The 19,033-nt window shown below is 35.4% G+C and overlaps 1 protein-coding gene across 1 annotated transcript in view; it reads left to right on the forward strand.

Annotated features, from left to right (window-relative positions):
* The window catches only part of LOC150075012 (growth arrest-specific protein 2-like), a 195,578-nt gene extending 179,017 nt beyond the window's left edge, over positions 1 to 16,561 (forward strand). The window contains exons 6-7 of the mRNA XM_090388717.1: positions 2,475 to 2,573; positions 16,075 to 16,561. Of these exons, the coding sequence (XP_090244843.1) occupies positions 2,475 to 2,573; positions 16,075 to 16,290 (315 nt within the window). The 3' untranslated portion in view covers positions 16,291 to 16,561. The remainder of the gene's footprint in view (positions 1 to 2,474; positions 2,574 to 16,074) is intronic.
* The last annotated feature ends 2,472 nt before the right edge of the window (positions 16,562 to 19,033 follow it).

Consider the following 19,033-nt stretch of genomic DNA (forward strand, 5'->3'; position numbering starts at 1 on the left):
TTCTTGCACCCCTTCTATTTAAGTGTATCCCATCACTGTAGAAACAGTCTCCTGTTAACAGCACAATCCAGTCCATGCTGAGGAAAATTCTGTCCCATGAGCCTTGCACAGTCTCTCTGGGGGGGGCGCTAACAAAGTTTTCTTCATATACCTCCCTCCCTCCTATTGTATCTGTGCAGAATTGCACACTTTCAAATTTAATTGTGAACATTGCCCTGCACTTGTTAGGTAAGGCTTCAGATCTCCTATTCTTAATATCAATATTGCCAGAGTATAGAACAACACTGCCTTTCATTCCTATTTCACCTATCCTTTTTGCATGATATATTTCCTGTTTCTCTACAATGGAATCACTAAACATAACTACTTCATGTGGGACCAGTGCATTTTTCCTTGGGGATTGCTGATGTGTTCCTGATGCACAACTGTAAGCAACTTCCCATTTAAAATTTGCTGTTGGTAATATCATCAGTTGGTCTCCCACTGCAGAGAATTTATAAACTGTCTGAGACCACTGTAGCCACCCTTATGAAAGTAAAAGCCTTTCCATTTACCCTTGACAATAGTCTTTAATTAAATTCGACGTTAGTACATTAAGATTAAGATTTCATTATCTTAATATTTCATTAAGATTTAATTATCATGCAGCACAAAAAAATCCACATTAGTTTGATTATAAGGGAATGGCCTATAGCCCCTTTAGCTCCTACCTGAGACCAACACTTTTCAGAGTACTACCAAGAAAGATTTCAGTTCTGTAAATTTTTGCATCTGTAAACTAGATACCTGTGAGAGACCTAATTGAAATGTTAAAGGCTTTAAATAAGGTAAGATTTTTAAATATTATCTTTATTCTTTCTTAGATAACACAAAAGAGACATCCCCCATGCATTGGAGACACAATAATGCTGCTATTCAATAAACATTGAATGGAAGAGATTACCAGTGTGAAAAATCCCAAAAACATTTCTGTGTTAATGTCTCCTCACCACCTCAAGTTTTCCTATTATAAAACATAGTTAACAATAGTGAGCAATGCTAAAAACTAATAGAAGTTATGCACCTAGATCTACATACATGCTAATTCTTCCATTTAGCATTAGCATTAGCAAGCTTATGCAGCATCAGCCAAAAAAAAACACTTCCATTTCACCCCTCCGTTCGTTTGAAATACCTATCCAGATGAGCCTTAAATTTATTTAAGCTATCAACTTCCACAACAAGGGATGGAAGTCTGTTCCACCAACCAACTACCCGCTGGCTAAAGGCAAATTTCCGCACATCTATCTTACATCTGTCTTTCCTCAATTTGAATTTAGGCCCTCTCAGGTGATTATTCTGAGCAAGAGGAAGAATCCCAGCATTGAGCATGCTCAAACCATTCAAGGCTTTATACACCTCTATCAGATCACCTCGCCGGTGCCTAGTCTCCAGACACTGTTTGTTTGTTTGTTTGTTATTTGGTTTTTAGGAGCATTAGCAACTAAGGCCATATTGCTCCGTGAATATGCGGTGGTCATTCCCTGACCTTTCCGCATCCTCCGTATTTGGTGGTGACGGGCTCGAACCCCGGTCTAATCAAGAAGCGTTTGCTACGCACTGCTGCTCCTTCCCACCTGGCTACGGAGGCGCCACCCAGACACTGTAATTTGCAAAACTTAAGCCTTTCTTCATAAGAGCAACCCTTTGTTCCATTCACTAATCTTGTTGCCCTTCTCTATACTCGTTCCAGGGCTACAGTCACATTTTATCACATGTGTAAGCCTTTTATCACGTGTGACTGGTCACTGTGGAAACTAATTTATTCAGCAGATTGCTTGGCATTGCTAATTGTTCAGACTTTTTTGTTTCTGATTGCACAAACTATGGATACAAAAAAATTGATTAACCTTGTTTTTGGTGAAATAGCTCTGTGAGACCAAAATATTAAATATTACCATGTTTTGGATGTTTCAATCCATTTTGACAATTTATAAAAATTTGATGCAATGAATATTCCTATATAACTTTGCTTTCTGTAACTACCAAAACACTACTGGCTTAAGCATTCACCAATTGACAGATGATCTTGAGTCATGACTAAACTAGAAATGAATTGTTTACAGTGATACCACTGCAAACAATGCCACAAGACATCAAATGATGAAAAATTCATCTGAATTCCTTGCAATGTGACCACAGCCAAAACTGGAAAAGGATGGTGGCAGGATAGATGTGAGAAAATTTGCTTTCAGCTAAAGAGTAATCTGTTGTTGGGAAACCAACTTCTATTGCTATGAAAGTGGGTAATTTGATTTTTCTTCTTTTTTTTTTTTTTTTTTTTGCCTGCTCCTGTGTTTTGTTTTTGTGCCTGTTCTTTCTTGCATCATTTTGCCATTGCTAATGCTAACATTAATTAGCATCACCCTTAGCTATCTCCTACACACCTGAATTATATCTATATGTATAGATGATATACTTTCTTTTTACTTCAGGTAATGGCAATAGCAAATAATGTCTGTGATGATGGAGTATCAATTACTCGAATAACAGAGGGACTGTACTGCATTGCAGGAAAGAAGCGTTTTGTAAGGGTAAGTGATATATTATGGCTTTAGATATTATAATAGTATGATAATTGTAATACACTACAGACTCCAATGACTTTTCTGCTCTCTTACTGAGAGAAACAAACTTAATGATGTATTAAATTAAACTGAACATTTTTATTACAGAATGAAATAAATAACTGACGGTTTAGTTAAGTTTTTTGATATAAAACCTGAATAAGTTATTAAATACAGACTTCAAAAGTCTGTATTTGTCTTTAATTTTGGAACCCCTAAGAACATTTCATCAATCTCATACATTACCTCAAGTATTTGTTGTTTTGTTCTTCATAGTCATGCCAGAGAAACTAAGGATATGAAGCATCTGTATAGATGTGAGACAGAATAGCTGTAAATTGCATGTATATTCTATAGTCAGTTTGCCTGTTTTGGTGGAATCAAAACCCAAGTTTCTGGTGTGGGGAGGAGTGAGCTTAAGCATTATGCTACCTGCAAGGGCATATTTGTTGTAGTGGATGTATGTGGACTAAAATGGACTTTAGTCCATACACTGTTCATTGTAAAGGTCATGCTCAATGTTGAAACTGTATCAAGCTCAAGGCTTTCATAACTTGAAATCTATCCCTAAAATCAGATAGGCCATCACCTGTAAAGAATGTTTTTATCATATTTTTTTGGAATTTTCAAAGTCATTCATCCCCTGAATTGAAATACAGAGCTCACATGGCATTTGGCAGATGTAATGTAAATGTCTATATTTTTGTCAGTTGTCATATGCATTTAGCCAGAAAAATTAGATTACTATCACTGGCATTTTGTGGAAACCACATGGGAATGGGAGTTGGGTAAAAAGAAAGGTGCTTTTACTCACTTGATATCTGTTAAATACCAAACAAAAATTTAATTTCTCATATTTCCTAGTATATCAAAATTAAAACAAGAAAATAGTACATAATCATTCAGAGAATGTTGGTGGGAAAGGTACAAGGGAGAATTTGATTTCATATATAAAAATTAAAAAAATAAAAAATACCAGAAAAATTTTAAAAAGCAGCATAGGTTTAAGCTAATACAAGAACCAACCTCTACTCTGAAACTTGCCAGTATATTGTTAAATAGCCACATTTGAAATTACAAATTTATAACCTCTAAACTTGAAATGTAAATATTAGTAAAGGTGAACATTTTGTTCTGACTACTGTAGATTGCCTCGGCAAAAAACAGGTTGTCAAGGAGAAAATCTGGATAAAAATAAGTTCCCCTTCATGTGCAAGGGTTATTCTAATGTTGTCATTCAGTAAAGATTGCATGGAAGAGATTACCAGAATAAAAAATTCTAAAAACATCTGCTGAGTTAATGTCTCCTTTTACCATTTCAGTCATTTCTTCCTATTATAAAACATAATTACCAATAGATAGAAATGTTAAAAGCTAATAGAAGTTATGCACCATAGATATACTACCCACTAACTTCCAATTTAAACTGAAATTTCTTTTCCAATTTAATCTGAAAATTGGGTATATCTTTCAGTTTTCTGATAAGTGTTTCTTTTGATTTTGATCACGTTTGTGCTATTTTCACATATGTTATTTTTTTAAAATTATGACCTGTCAAATTTAATAATGTTCACTTAAAAGCTGATAGTAATTGCTGTGTGTTCAGTTTTTTTTTCAGTACATGATTTTTTTTCTTTTCAGTTATTTCTTCAGGAACGAAAAACTCTTCATTTTAATATATGAAGAAGTGTTATTTATTTTTAATTTAAAATGTTCTTCACTGTTTTATGCCATACCTTTTGTTCATTGTCTTTAGTGTTCATTATCTGTACTTTGTGTGGTCATGAAAGAAGTATAGGCCTAGCGTATAACAGCTAAGGTTTAATGGGAAAAAGTTGTTACAAGTTACTTCAAATTAATTTCATTAAATTTTGGCAAAAGTTTATCACCTCTAAATGTGCTCACCTCTAAATTCCATTTAATTATCATTTAAAATTCTATAGGATATAAAAGTGAAAAGTAAAATAAAAAATTAACTACAGGAATAAAAGAATAAAAGTTACTTCAAATACATGTTATGTGAGAAAAAATAATATTGTTTTCAAGAATTTAGGCATGTATATGACCCCTTCCCTGCATTTTTAATCCTGAAAATGGGGGGGGGGGTTGCATTTTGTTCCAATATAATACAATATTGATTTGCCACATGGTGAGAAAAGTAATGTTGTGTACTATATTAAGTGCAAATGCATTCATAATATTAAATGTCAAGAATGAAACAAAAAATACAGTTTTCTGTACATTTTTATTGTATGATTAGACATTGTATATCATAAGTTATGATGAGTATGTTTACACATTCACATTTTTAATAAAGATTTATCTTTTAACCATTTGCAATCCAATGTCACACCAGCCACGACAGTCAGTATTACTGAATATGAAATTTGTTTTCCCACTGTGATATCATAATTATTATACTATCATCTATTTATACTTCATATAAACAATGTAAAAATTAGAATAATGTTTATATTCAATTTTTAACAGTCAGCAGCAGTTTTTTTCTTCATTTTAGACTTCACAGAGTATCTCATACTATGTGACTCCATGAAGTGAAGTATTTTGGCATGATGTGTGTCAACATTTCATAACAGCCTAAATGAAAAACTTATATAAAGGAAATACTGGTCCTAAGAATGGACAGACAGAATTCCAATTTTTAAGAATGTATTTGGCACAAAGATATTTCTGCAGATATTTTGGATGCTGCATCTCTGTCCACCAACAAAAATACGAAACAAAAAGAATTCAAAGTAGGGATCTAAAGTAAAGTGTATTTCTGATGTGAAAAGTTTCATAAATATTTTATTCTACGAAGAATTACTGCATTAGATGAAACTACTATTGGTTTCAAGGGTAGGATTTCATTCATATCTTCAAAACCAAAAAGTAGGACTTTTTGTTTGTTTTATTTTAGTGTCATCTGTTATGCCATATTTTGGAAAGCCTACTACTGACTTAATAAGACCCTAATACAACCCTAAACCTACTACTGACTTGACTTTATCTCGGGGATCATATTTCATCTCATCCAAAAATTTCTTCACAGTATTACTTGCTTGATGTTTGTGGAGTAATCAGGTAAGAGACACGATATTGCCAAGGGGGATGTCTTTGTGTGCGCGATGTAAGGAGTGTGAGGAAATGAGGTGCCAACTCAGCATTGTTACGGGCCTATATTAGAGTTTCAAGGACAGGGTGGATGCCTTCGAAGGATCTAAATTGAGGGGCCCATCAAGCTCTCAGCTGCCCACATCAACACCAGAGCTTGCTTGTTTGTTTGTTATTTGGTTTTTAGGAGCATTAGCAACTAAGGCCATATTGCTCCGGGATATGCAGTGGTCATTCCCTGACCTTTTCATATTTGGTGGTGATGGGCTCGAACCCCGGTCTAATCAAGGAGCGTGTGCTACGCACTGCTGCTCCTTCCCACCTGCCTACTGAGGTGCCCCACAGCTTGCACTTGATCATCACGCAACACAGCGGCAACCCCCAAAGCAGAATGCGCTGGTCCCACAGGAACTAGTAGTTGTTGGTGATTCTATTGTCAGGAAAACGGGGAACATGTAAAATGGATAGGTGGAACAGGACCAGGGTATGTCTGCCAGGGGCAAAGGTTGATGACATTGTAGGACAGATATAATCTTTTAAGGGCACAAAGGGTGATACTGTTGTACACGTTGGCACTAATGATATTAAGAGTAGGACACCAGCAAAATTACTTAACAGGTCACTGTTGAAAAAAAGCCTTGAATTAGGGTTGAATTTGAAAGTGTGTGCAATTCTGCCCAGACACGATAGGAGGGAGTATATGATGAGAGCCTTGTCGATCAATTCGACCCTGGAAAGATTGTGCAAGGCTCAAGGAGTAGAATTTTTTTCAGCCTGGACTGTACTTGTTAACAGGAGAGACTGCTTCTACAGGAATGGGATACACATAAATAGAAAGGGTGCAAGAATATTTGTTGATGCTATCGAGGCAGTGTTAGGAGGGTCGGAAAACTGCTAGCTTGGGGGGAGACAAAGACTAATAGATTAACAGTAGCCACTGGCAGAGGTGAAAGAGATTCTTGCACTGCTTCTATTGGAATGAGCAGAAGCCTGAAAAACAAGATGCAGGATATTTCGGAGGCTGCTGGGAGTCATTGTGGTACAAGTAAACACATGGGTTGTGTTAGGGTAGCTAAGAATAGAAACAGGTGCATGTATACTTGTGTGTACACCAATGCTAGGAGTTTAGTAAATAAATTTGATGAATTTGAGGTATTGCTCAAAACATCAAAGGCAGATATTGTTGGGATATCAGAGACGTGGTGTCATACAGATATAAGGAATGCAGAACTGGAATTTGGGGAGTACAATGTGTACAAGAAGGATAGACAAGATAGGAAGGGAGGAGGAGTTCTACTAGTAGTTAAGAAACACATAAAATACAAGGAAGTGAAGCCAGTCGACATCACTGGACAGTGCAGTGTCGAGTCAGTTTGGTGTGACACAAGCATTGGGAGATCAAAATTGAGAGTAGGAGTGTGTTATAGGCCAAATGACTCTGATGAGTATAATAAGGAACTGTACAGGGAAATAGAGTGGGCCAGTAAATCAGAGAGTCTTATAATGGGGGATTTTAATTTCCGAGATATTGACTGGAATTTGTGGGTTGGTCACTCACACACTAGCAAGGCCTTTGTGGATTTATTCGATGATTATTTTCTACATCAGCATGTTTGGGAGGCAACTAGAGGGAGTAATACTCTTGATCTGATTATCAGTAGTGATTCTTTATGCATTAAGAATGTGCAGATAAAGGAACCACTAGGTGGCAGTGATCACAGTGTGCTGAAGTGGGATTTAATCAAAGAGGTAAGTACCATCAGGGGTAAGGGGAAGGGTTTTTGCTTTCGTAAAGGTGACTATGGTGGTCTGAGACAGTATTTAAATTCTATACGGTGGGACCAACTGATGATGTTACTAACAGCAAATTCAAAATGAGAAGCATTAAAAGAATTTAACTTGGAAGCTACTAGGCTTTTCATACCAACTAAGAAATATTTTTCAAGGTTTAGGCCTAAATGGATGTCAGATGAACTAATGAGACATGTGGCAGAGAAGAAAAATGCATGGGATACATATAAATCAATGGGTGACATGGAAGCCTATAATAGATATAAGCTGGTCTGTAACCAAGTCACAAAGGAGATTAGACAGGCAAAGGCAGATTATGAGAAATCCTTGGCAAAGGATGCAAAGAAAAACAACAAAGAGTTCTTTACCTATGTAAACTATAGAAGGAAAGGGATAAATCAGATTGGTCCACTGGATATTGATGGTTCAACCGTTGATGATCTTGCTCAGGTGGCTAACAAACTACATGAGTATTTTGCATCTACATTCACCCATGAGAAGTTATTCAGGGAGGGGAATGCCAGAGGTGAGTTAAACTCTGTCAGTGAGCTGGATGATTTTGTAATAACTGAGAGGAAAGTGGAGGAGAAATTGTTGAAGATAAACATAAAAAAGGCACCCGGGGTGGATGGGATCTATTCAGTGATATTAAAGGAGGCAGCAAAGGAAGTAAGCAAACCCTTGGCCATAATTATGAGAGCTTCTTTGGACTCAGGGGTGGTACCCATGGACTGGCGATTTGCAACTGTGACCCCTATTCACAAAGGTGGATCAGAGGGCAACACAAGTAATTATAGATCTGTTAGTTCAACTTCTGTTCCAGGAAAATTAATGGAGGCATTGGTTAAAGAAGCACTCCAGGATCATCTAGACAAGACTTCAGTTATAGCTCGGACACAGCATGGTTTTGTTAAGGGAAAGTCTTGCCTGACCAATTTGATTGGATACCATGATGTGGTCACAAAGGAACTGGATGCAGGGAATAACTTTGATATCATATATTTGGATCTTAGAAAGGCTTTTGATACTGTTGCACATGGAAGACTGCTGCACAAATTTGAGCAGTGTGGCATTGGAGGCAAATTGCTGTTATGGATAAAGGGATGGTTGAATGGGAGAAGACAGAGAGTGTTAATCAATGGACACTGATCATTGTGGACTAATGTTATTAGTGGAGTCCCTCAGGGATCAGTATTGGGTCCATTGTTGTTTTCTGTATTTATAAATGATATTGATGATGGCATATCAAGCTTAATATCCAAGTTTGCAGACGATACGAAGGTTGGCAGGGTTGTAAGTACACTAGTGACAGTACGCTGCTGCAACAGGATCTAGAAAAGTTGAGCAGATGGGCTGAGAAGTGGCAAATGAAGTTTAACATTGACAAATATAAAGTACCACATATGGGAGGCAACAACCCCAGAGTGAAATATCAACTCTGTGGTACTACACTGACAGTGGTAGAGAACGAAAAGGACCTGGGGGTAATTGTGCAGGCAGATGTGAGGTTTTCTGAGCAGTGCAGACGGTTTGCAAGAGTAGCTCATAGTGTCTTGTCAATGATATACAGGAATTTTTCTAGCAGGGATAAGGAGGTGATTATCCCATTATATAAGGCAATGGTCAGGCCACACCTAGAGTACTGTATACAGGTCTGGAGGCCTCATTTTAAGAAGGATGTAGAGCTGCTGGAACGAGTACAGAGAAGGGAAACAAGATTAGTGAATGGAACAAAGGGTTGCTCTTACGAAGAAAGGCTTAAATTTTGCAAATTACAGTGTCTGGAAACTAGTCACCTGCGAGGTGATCTGATTGAGGTGTATAAAGCCTTGAATGGTTTGAGCATGCTCAATGCTGATGGAATTCTTCCTCTTGCTCAGAATAATCATTTGAGGGGGCATAAATTCAAATTGAGGAAAGACAGATGTAGGATAGATATGTGGAAGTTTGGCTTTAGCCAGCGGGTGGTTGGTGGAACAGACTTCCATCCTTTGTTGTGGAAGTTGATATTCTAAATAAATTTAAGGCTGAGCTGTACAGGTACTTGGAATGAATGGAGGTGTGAAATGGGAGAGTGTTTGTTTTTTTGGCTGATGCTGCATAAGCTTGCTTTCTTGCATCATATGCCTCTACTAATGCTAATGCTATTGATGGTTGTGGATTTCATTTATTCACTGACCATTTTCCAACCAGCAGAATAAATTTATAAGCTAAATATATAGATAGAGGTACTATTATGGAAAACACAAAGGGATTACCATCAGAGATGAGGATCACAAAGAAAACTGAAAAGCACAGGATGCTGGTTTTTGAAAAGAGGATAAAATGTTAGTATGAAAAGACAAAAAAAAAAAAAAACTGTGCCTATTCTGTCGATAATACTGAAACTGAAGTAAAGGGGAGATGGCAAACTTTCAAACTGAAAAGCCAGTCACTGTTTATGAATAGACAAGAAATATTGGGTGCTACAGACCATTACTTTTCTCGTTTTTCGTTCAAAAATCAATGAAATGCAGAAAAGTTGTTTTTCTAGCTTATAGAAGTGTCATTTTCATGACGAAGGTGGCAGATCCATCTCAAAAGAACCTTTGTTACAAGCAGTTTTGAAAGAAGTTCATTGTTCCACTAGTAGAAAATGTCTGAAATAAGAACAGAACACTCTTTCTAGGAAAAAGGTTATTGAGTTGAAATGCACAAGAAAGATATTGAACATCCATTCTCATATTGTGCTTAAAGTTGAGAATTCAGATTAGAATTAAAACTTTGCAGTATGTAGTAATAGATGTGTTAGAAATGGGAGAAAAGAAACAGTTTATTATTATTGTGGCATGCTCCCAAAAACCAGGACTACAGGATTTTGACAGTTTCAAGAAATACATCAAAATTACATAAATGTTTAACATGAAGACCTTAAACATGCTCATGAAAACCCAAAAATAAATTATTTTTTTGAGCATCACATTTCAAGTGATTTTTTTTTTTTTTTTTTTTTGAGCTGGACCGCATGGAGAATTCAACAAAAATAATTATGGACTGCAAAGGATTAATGTCTTAAGTTTGGTGCTTTTTTCATAAAGTTAATGACCAATTAAGTTGGAGTTTAATACATTGCTTATTACTTGTTATCAGATGGTTTGTTTTGTGTTATGTATTGCAGTTTGGTTCGTTGTTAAAGTAAAGTTAGGTTACTTTAAATGCACAATAGTTTTGTATTTTTAATCCATAACTATTCACAGGAAAATTTGAAAAATCAGTATAAAATAATTCAAAATTTAAATTATGGATGATATAAAAGAAATGAAATTTTTTTGATGCTGCCTATGTTTGCAATCTTTTCTGAACACTGCTGTTAAAAAGCCATGTTCTATATTAAAATCATATATTTTTAATTAATTTTAAAAATAAACCTCCTTTTAGACATGTCAGCAGGTGCATGCAAATTTCAAAATAATGTGCTTCAACTTAATTCTTTGATTAGAGGAAGTGTGTCAATAACAGAAACACTTGCTGCATGTAAACAGTTTTATTCCAGATAATGCATCAATGTCACAAAGCTAGACAACATTACCGATTGGAGGAAAGCACACGGTAGTAAAGAGAGCATGCTATTAATTACTGTACATGACATATGTCAATCATCACATCATATAATTAGGTTTAACTCACTCATGAATTTTTTTTCTAATTGTGCAATAACAGACATTTCTGGAATTTTCTGTGAATTCAAAGAAAGCATTTTCAAAAACAGCTATTAGGAGTTTTAGCTGTGTGGATGGGGTAGATTATGCACAAATTGCTGAAATATTGTTGGGGTGAAGTTTACCCAATGCAACTGATTCTGGGTTAAGTGAATTTTTTTCAGAAAAAATAATAGGTTATTTTGAATTTGTTGAGTGATATAACTGCACTGTGGTTGGTAGTTGATTCACATAAGTTGGCATGGTGTGCAATGATCATCTTCAACCTGGTTGTTTAAACGTAAAAGATTTTGAATATTAAACAGTATAATGATTGGATACTGCAATGTTGCACATAAAAGACTGCTGTACAAATTGATAGATTGCTGTACAATCTTACAAATTTTAGATAGCAACAAATATTAGCATTAGCAGAGGAATATGATGCAAGAAAGGAAGCTTATACAGCATCAGCCAAAAAAGAAAAAAAAAAAAAAACATCCTTCCCATTTCACCCATCCGTTCACTCCAAATGTTTGCTCAGTTCTTCCTTGAATTTATTTATTTTTTTACTATTTTTTTTTTTTTTATGAAACCCCAAACAGGAGAGGTATTAAAACCTATAGTACAGTACATGGGTTGGAGAGACTCTGTTAGAGATGAGTGATTAATTAATCTAACTTCCCTCTTTTGAATGGAATCTAGGAGTCTGAGAGAGGTTTTGGGTGCACTGCCCAAGATGTCGGAAGAGTATTCCACGGTAGGGCAGATTTGAGATTTGTACAGAGTGAATAGCTGTTAAGAAGAAAAGTAATACCGAGAGCAAAAGAGAAAACCTGTGTTTTAGATGCAGAGGAAGCAATATTTGTAATGTACTTATGACAAGAAAGATTAGAAGTCAGGGTAATCCCCAATATAGATATCTGATCTAGAAATCAGAGTGTCATCAAAGATAAGCACAGGAGCAGAAGAATCCTTTTTCTGAGATATAACACAGGACTGAAATTAACTTAGTTATCATTAGATACTGGAAAATTACCTGGGGATCAGCATTTAAGGAATTGGTAGTGGATATTCGAGAAGTTAAAGCTGTTTGAGCGGGGCAAGGTTTCCCAAATTGGAAGGTGGAATGCAATGAGCTATCAGCAAAACAATGGATAGGATTTCTGGTCAGTGGAAGAAGGTCATTAATATACAAGAGGGAAAGAGTGGGAGAAAGAACTGACTGTTTGGGAACACTAGCATTAGTTCTTAGTTGGAATGAAAAGCCTAGTAGCCTCCAAAATTAATTCCCTGAACGCTTCCCATTTAGAATTCAACGTTGGTAACATCATCAGTTGATCCCACTGTACAGAATTTAAAAACTGTCTGAAACCCCTGTAGTCACCTTTACGAAAGCAAAAGCCCTTCGCTTTAGTCTTGATGGTAGTTACATCTTTAAGTAATAATTCCCATGTCAGTACATCACTGTCACCCAGTGGTTCCTTTATCTGCAAATTCTTAATGCATAAATAATCACTGCTGATAATTAGATCAAAAGTATTACTCCATCTGGCTTAAGTTTTGCAAATTACAGTTTCTGGAGACTAGGCACCTGCAAGGTGTGATTGAGGTGTATAAAGCCTTGAATGGTTTGAGCCTGCTCAATGCTAATGGGATTCTTCCTCTTGCCCAGAATAATCACCTGAGAGGGCATAAATTCAAATTGAGGAAAGACAGATGTAGGATAGATGTGCGGAAGTTTGCTTTTAGCCAGCAGGTAGTTGGCTGGGGGAACAGACTTCCATCCTTTGTTGTGGAAGTTGATAGCCTAAATAAATTTAAGGCTGAGCTGGACAGGTATTTGGAACAATGGAGTGAAATGGGAGCTTTTTTTTTTGTGGCTGATGCTGCATAAGCTTGCTTTCTTGCATCATATGCCTCTGCTAATGCTAATGCTAAAACAGTCATCCAGTAAATCCACAAAAGTCTTGCTAGTGTGCGAGTGACCAATCCACAAGGTCCAGTCAATATTTGTTGAAATCCCCCATTATAAGATATTCTGATTTACTGGCCCACTCTATTTCTCTGCAAAATTGCTCATTATACTCATCAGATTCATTAGGCCTATAACACACACCTACTCTAATTTTTCTTTCCCAGTGTGCTTATGTCACACCAAACAGACTCAGCGTTGCATTGTCCGCCAACATCAATTGGATGCACTTCCACAGATTTTGTGTTTCTTAACTAACAGCATAACCCCTCCTCCCTTCCTGTCCTGTCTATCCTTCCTCTAGACATTGTACTTCCAAAATTCCAATTCTGCACTGCTTATATCTGTGTGACACCACATCTCTGATATCCCAACAATATCCCAACAATATCAACAACAATAATGAAGTATGTCATTATTCAGAAAATCTCCGTTACCTTGCTTTCCAGGCTGCTGCTCATCTAATTTTTTTTTTTTTTATCATATGATGTGAGCAATACACGAAGGAACCAGTTTTTCCTGCTTCTTTCGTGTTTCATGGCCGTGAGATCCAACTGGATAGTGCGGCACCATCGTGATATCCAAGCCCGAGGCGGGATTCGAACCCGCCACCTTTGGGTTGCCAGGCAGGCACTTTACCCATCCCCGCTAGCCCGGTCGGCTTCATTCTAATAGAAGCAGTGCAAAAAATCACTTTTGCCTGCAGCCACTGTTAACCTTTTAGTCTGTGTATCCCTCCCCAAGCTAGCAGTTTTCCGACCCACCTAACACTGCCGCGATAGCATCAACAAATATTCTTGCACCCTTTCTATTTAAGTGTAGCCCATCCCTGTAGAAGCAGTCTCTCCTGCTATTGAATGAAACACTGCAAAGTTTTCAGTTCATCAAATAGAGCTATGCTGGATATATTACTTTCATTTTGATTTTATTGTTAGTCAATTTCAAATGCATATTTTTGCAGTTTTATCCCACCCTTTTAATTTCTTTACATTACAAATAATGTTAAATATTTCACTGTGTCATTTTAACAACAAATCTTTCAGTGAAAGATGCTATGGTTGTGTCTAGTATTGTAAAAAAAAAAAAAAATTTTATTATTTTCAGGGATCATCATAATACAGGCTCATGTTTCATAATCAAAATTTCTTTTTTTTTTTTTTTGCCTTCTGTTTTCAAATATTACTCATGTCCAGAAAATTTGATCGGTTTTCTGAAGTATGTCATTTATTTAGCAGAATTGCAGTATTTTGAAAAGCCTGATCAGTTCTGTACTCTTTGAAGAGATTTGTAACATTTTTGAGATGTTCGAGGACTGTGTACATTAAATTTAGGGTCCTGCATCATTGTTTACTACATTAAATTAAAACTTGGGGATGTTTGAATAAATTTTTAATTTTGTTCCATTTCATTTTACCTTAGTAATATAAAGCTGTAATCTAGCCTTCTTCCAACAAGGGATTTTTTTTTTTTTTTTTTGCACACCAAAGTTTCCTCATGGTTCTATGTCAAAAATATTTGTAAATACTTTGAAATAATTGACACTAATGTGAAAAACTGGTAGTTGCAGATATATACAGCTGACAGGCTGTACATACTAAATGTACAGCCTCTCTATACATATTAAATAAAATTGTAAATAATATTCTTTGAATTGTCATTAGTAATAACACATGCTGTATGATATTACCTGTACTTATGTCTGTATTGTCAATGCTACTTCATCTTATTGCCATCAAATAAAGCCTTCAACTGTGAAGACAAATAAAAAAATTAATGAATTACAGATGAAAGCAAGCATTATTCAGATATTAAATGCTTTTGATTTATTAATATACCTGCAGAAGAAAAGGTAGCATGAGATAATGCATTGAATGTATTTTTCTTTAATTTGGCCCTGGTGATGTCCAAAATGTATCAAAAATAGTGGCCAGTCACCTGAAAGGTACCAAATTTCTTTTTAATTTCTGAAAATGTTTTGTGATTTTTTGAATTATGATTAAACTACTAGTGTTTTATCTTTTTTCTAATAGATTTCAGTACTTAAAGAGTACATACTTGTTGTATGTACTTCTTAAGTTATAGTAAAAAATTAAAAATTTTAAAATATGCTATGTGTTTTTTATTTTCAAAATAATAAAAAAAAAAAACAAATTCTGCCCAAAATGATAAAGAAACATTAGTCTGTTATACTCCATTTTCCAGTTTAAAAAAACATTGTTTTCAAACATATGCATGCATGCACATATATTTCTGCTTATTCTGTACATTAATATTATTAAAAAATTAAAAACATATTATATACATTCAATACAATTAGCTACTTCGGTTTCAGGTTTATTTCAAATTTGGCATCTCCACAGCATGCAAAATTTGAAACTATAAATTTCTGTCTTGCTTCTCTCAGTGTAGTGGATGATCTTGAGAAATATCAGGTTTTGTGTTATCATTTTTACTATGTGAAAGCAATAAATCTTTTTAAAAACAACTAGAGGAAGACAGTAGATATTTACTGAACTAGTAGGAGAAGGAAAACAAGTAGCCTGAAATTTAAAACACAGCATTAAATCTTGTTCGGTAACACAACACTTTTCAAGCAAAAAACCAAATATTTGCAGAGGGTGGCAGGTCAACTGACAGGTTCTCATGCACATTTTCTGCATGACAACCCTAATGAAAACACCTCAGAAACTGCTGCATTAAAAGACTGATTATATTTAGGAAGGTAAGAAAATTTTCACAATTTTAATCATTGATTGACAGTTAACATGGGAATGTTATTTTCGTATATAACCTGTCAGGTGACCAACCATGACTGCCAAGTTAAGTAATGTTAATTTAGTGAGACTTTTTTTGGAAAATTTTTTTTGTGACATAACTGAAAAGTTGACTGCTCTATGTTTTCTTTCATTAGTTACTGAAAAATCATGTCATGGTTCGTGTTGGTGGAGGCTGGGATACACTAGAGCATTATTTGATGCGTCATGAGCCTTGCCAAGTAAGCATTTTGAGTCGCAGATCAAGTCTAGCTGAGGAACTTATACCTCTAGATGTTCCAGATTCAGAAGAATTTTTGTATATTAAAGGAAAATATAAATCTGGTCAAAGGCCAAGAAAATTAAAGACATAACTTCTTTTATGCCCTTAAATTTAAAACGGAATTTAAAATATTTCTGTTTCTTTACCATTGAAGATAATCTTGTGTTACTAAGACCTGTAGTTCTCACAATTTATTTAAACTGTAAATGTTGCTAATCCAGAAGGATGAAAAATCAAAAGAGAGTCTGTACCAATGCCATTATTATATGAGTGATATTTCAGTCTTAAACCTCAGATGTCATTCTAAATGTTGGACTACATATCTCTTCATAATTAAACTTTATGTACTTTTGCTAGTCCACCCAGATACATCAACCTTCTTTTAATTTATATGTCAAGGACTTGAAATTCTCTTTAACTCAGAGTTTCTGACATGCCCTTAAAGGTAATAAAATTATAATGTTTTTTCTTCTATAATTTTTCAAACTTCATTTCCCCACTTCAGTTTAAAGAAAATTAACTGGTATAAACTTTCTCTGATAGTTCTGTTATTTTGAAAATTAGAAAATTTGGTATACCATATGTTTCCTATAATGAATGCCATATAATTTATTTATTCTGTGTTTAAGTTAATATAATTATAGACAGGAACATTTATTGTCTTTGTTTTTAAGCAGCTAGTCACATCAGAAGGTATTAACTATTTATAATATCTTCCATACAAATAACTTTTGTCAAGAATAGCACAATTTAATTGGAGAATATTGTTAATTGTAAAATATTTAATTTAAATTATATCCTAGTCCTTTTTTTAGATATATGGACCCTTTGAAATCATTATTTTTCTTAATAGAAATGGATGTATATATATATATAATTTTTTAAATAGCCAAAGATTGTAGACATTTTTCATAATCTGATTTATGTTATGCATATTAAAACTTAAAGTTACTTTTCCCTGTTATTGTGAAAATAGAATGACACATGGTCAGGAAAAATATAGAATGGAACTCACTAGTATGACTTTGAATGCCTCAGAATGCAGATATATTTTGATGTTGCTGATTTTAACTGCAACTGTGAGCTATACCTAATGATATTTCTATTTTGTGAAGTAATATATTTAGCTGGGTTCTGGAATGTCTCTGTAACTCAGTGTTAAGTGATTCATTTTTAATGGAATTGTATATTGCAGGTGGCCACCTGTGTATTGTCTACATACTGTTGGCATAGATTTGTAATTATGTGTACTGTGTAAAATATTTTTTTGCAAATGTTTTTAATAAAATTTGTATTTAAGCAAAATGCTGTCTCCCCAATCTCCCCTAATAAATAATATAAATAATTTTATATTATTTATCAGCTACTCATATTTTTATTGCACAAATTTTCTACCTACCTAGCTTTATATTAATATACTTAAATCATGATAGCAATTACAATATCTTGCAAAACGTGTATCTGGTCTATAAATGATTCCATTTCTTGGCAGATGTCTATATATATATCATTATAATTATTAAGCCATATGGTGCAAGGAAGCCTCAGGCTTCCTTGTACCATATGGCTAATAATAATGCTGCACTGGGCAAAAAAAAAAAATTCTGAATTACCCTGAGAGAGAGAGAAAGAGAGAGAGCGAGAGAGAAGTAAAAGAGAATCACCAAGAAAGAGAAGAATGATGATATCCAGCTCAAGACCTTGGGTGTGCCAAGCCCATACTCACCAGATGTGAGCCCCTGAGGGTGTATGCAAGCATTTTATGGTTATGCTTTATTATATGCTAAAACTACTAGAACCCTGATTAAACCCTTAAGAGACAGAAGTTGCACACTGGGCCCATTCAGGTAACAGAGTTTTCAAGCATAGCAGTTAACTAACATTGCTAGTCCTGAGAAGAATATCATATTCACTACTTCCTGCAAACAGACAGCTTGGCCAACAAACTACTAATCCATCTCTGCCTGAGTGAATACGTCTTCATGTACCTCACTGAATCCTGGTTGTCCATAGAGAAGCAGCAGCTGGACATGCTCCTCCATACATTTGCCTATGGGTGCCTGGAAAATTCTAGAACAAACAGGAAGGGAATGATGATATAGTCTTCTGTGCTGAGTATTATAAGACTACAATCAGCCAAACATATCTTGAGGCTATTTGTGCGATATGTTGAAGATTCAGGCTGGGTAAATCTAACTATACCCTGTGTATCTATCACTGAACAATCCAGTACTCCAGTGATTTTAGAATATTTTAGCATACCCTTCCTGAGGCATGACGCCTCCGTAGCCAGGTGGGCAGGAGCAGCAGTGCATAGCACACGCTTCTTGATTAGACCGAGGTTCGAGCCCGTGACCACAAAATACGGAGGATGCAGAAAGGTGAGGGAATGACCACCGCATATCCCCGGAGTAATTAATATGGCCTTAGTTGCTAATGCTCCTAAAAACCAAAACAACAACAACAACAACCTGAGGCATGAGAAGGCTGTTTGATATTACCAGTAGCTTATTCACTATGAATTTTGCAGAACTCAAGCCAAGGGCAGCACAAGTCCCTAACCTGATCTTCCATAATTCTGTTGACAGTTTTTTGCAAATGCCTTACCTTCTTTTCTGACCATGAGATCATCACATATTTCTTCAGTAGCATAGTCTTTATGTCAAACCAGTGCCTAAAAAGAAAGATCACAAGGTTGCTAAATATTTACAGCCAATATCTATAAGCATTTGCCTTAAACTATTCAAAAAACTTATATAGCTAGCAAAGGCTGATTATTTTTGCCCACTTGATGCCTTATTCAAGATGCAGGATGCCATAAACAGCAGATCCCA

This window comes from Mastigoproctus giganteus, chromosome 14, assembly GCF_048544385.1.
Source record: "Mastigoproctus giganteus isolate SK-2022 chromosome 14, ASM4854438v1, whole genome shotgun sequence".
NCBI lineage: Eukaryota > Metazoa > Arthropoda > Arachnida > Uropygi > Thelyphonidae > Mastigoproctus > Mastigoproctus giganteus.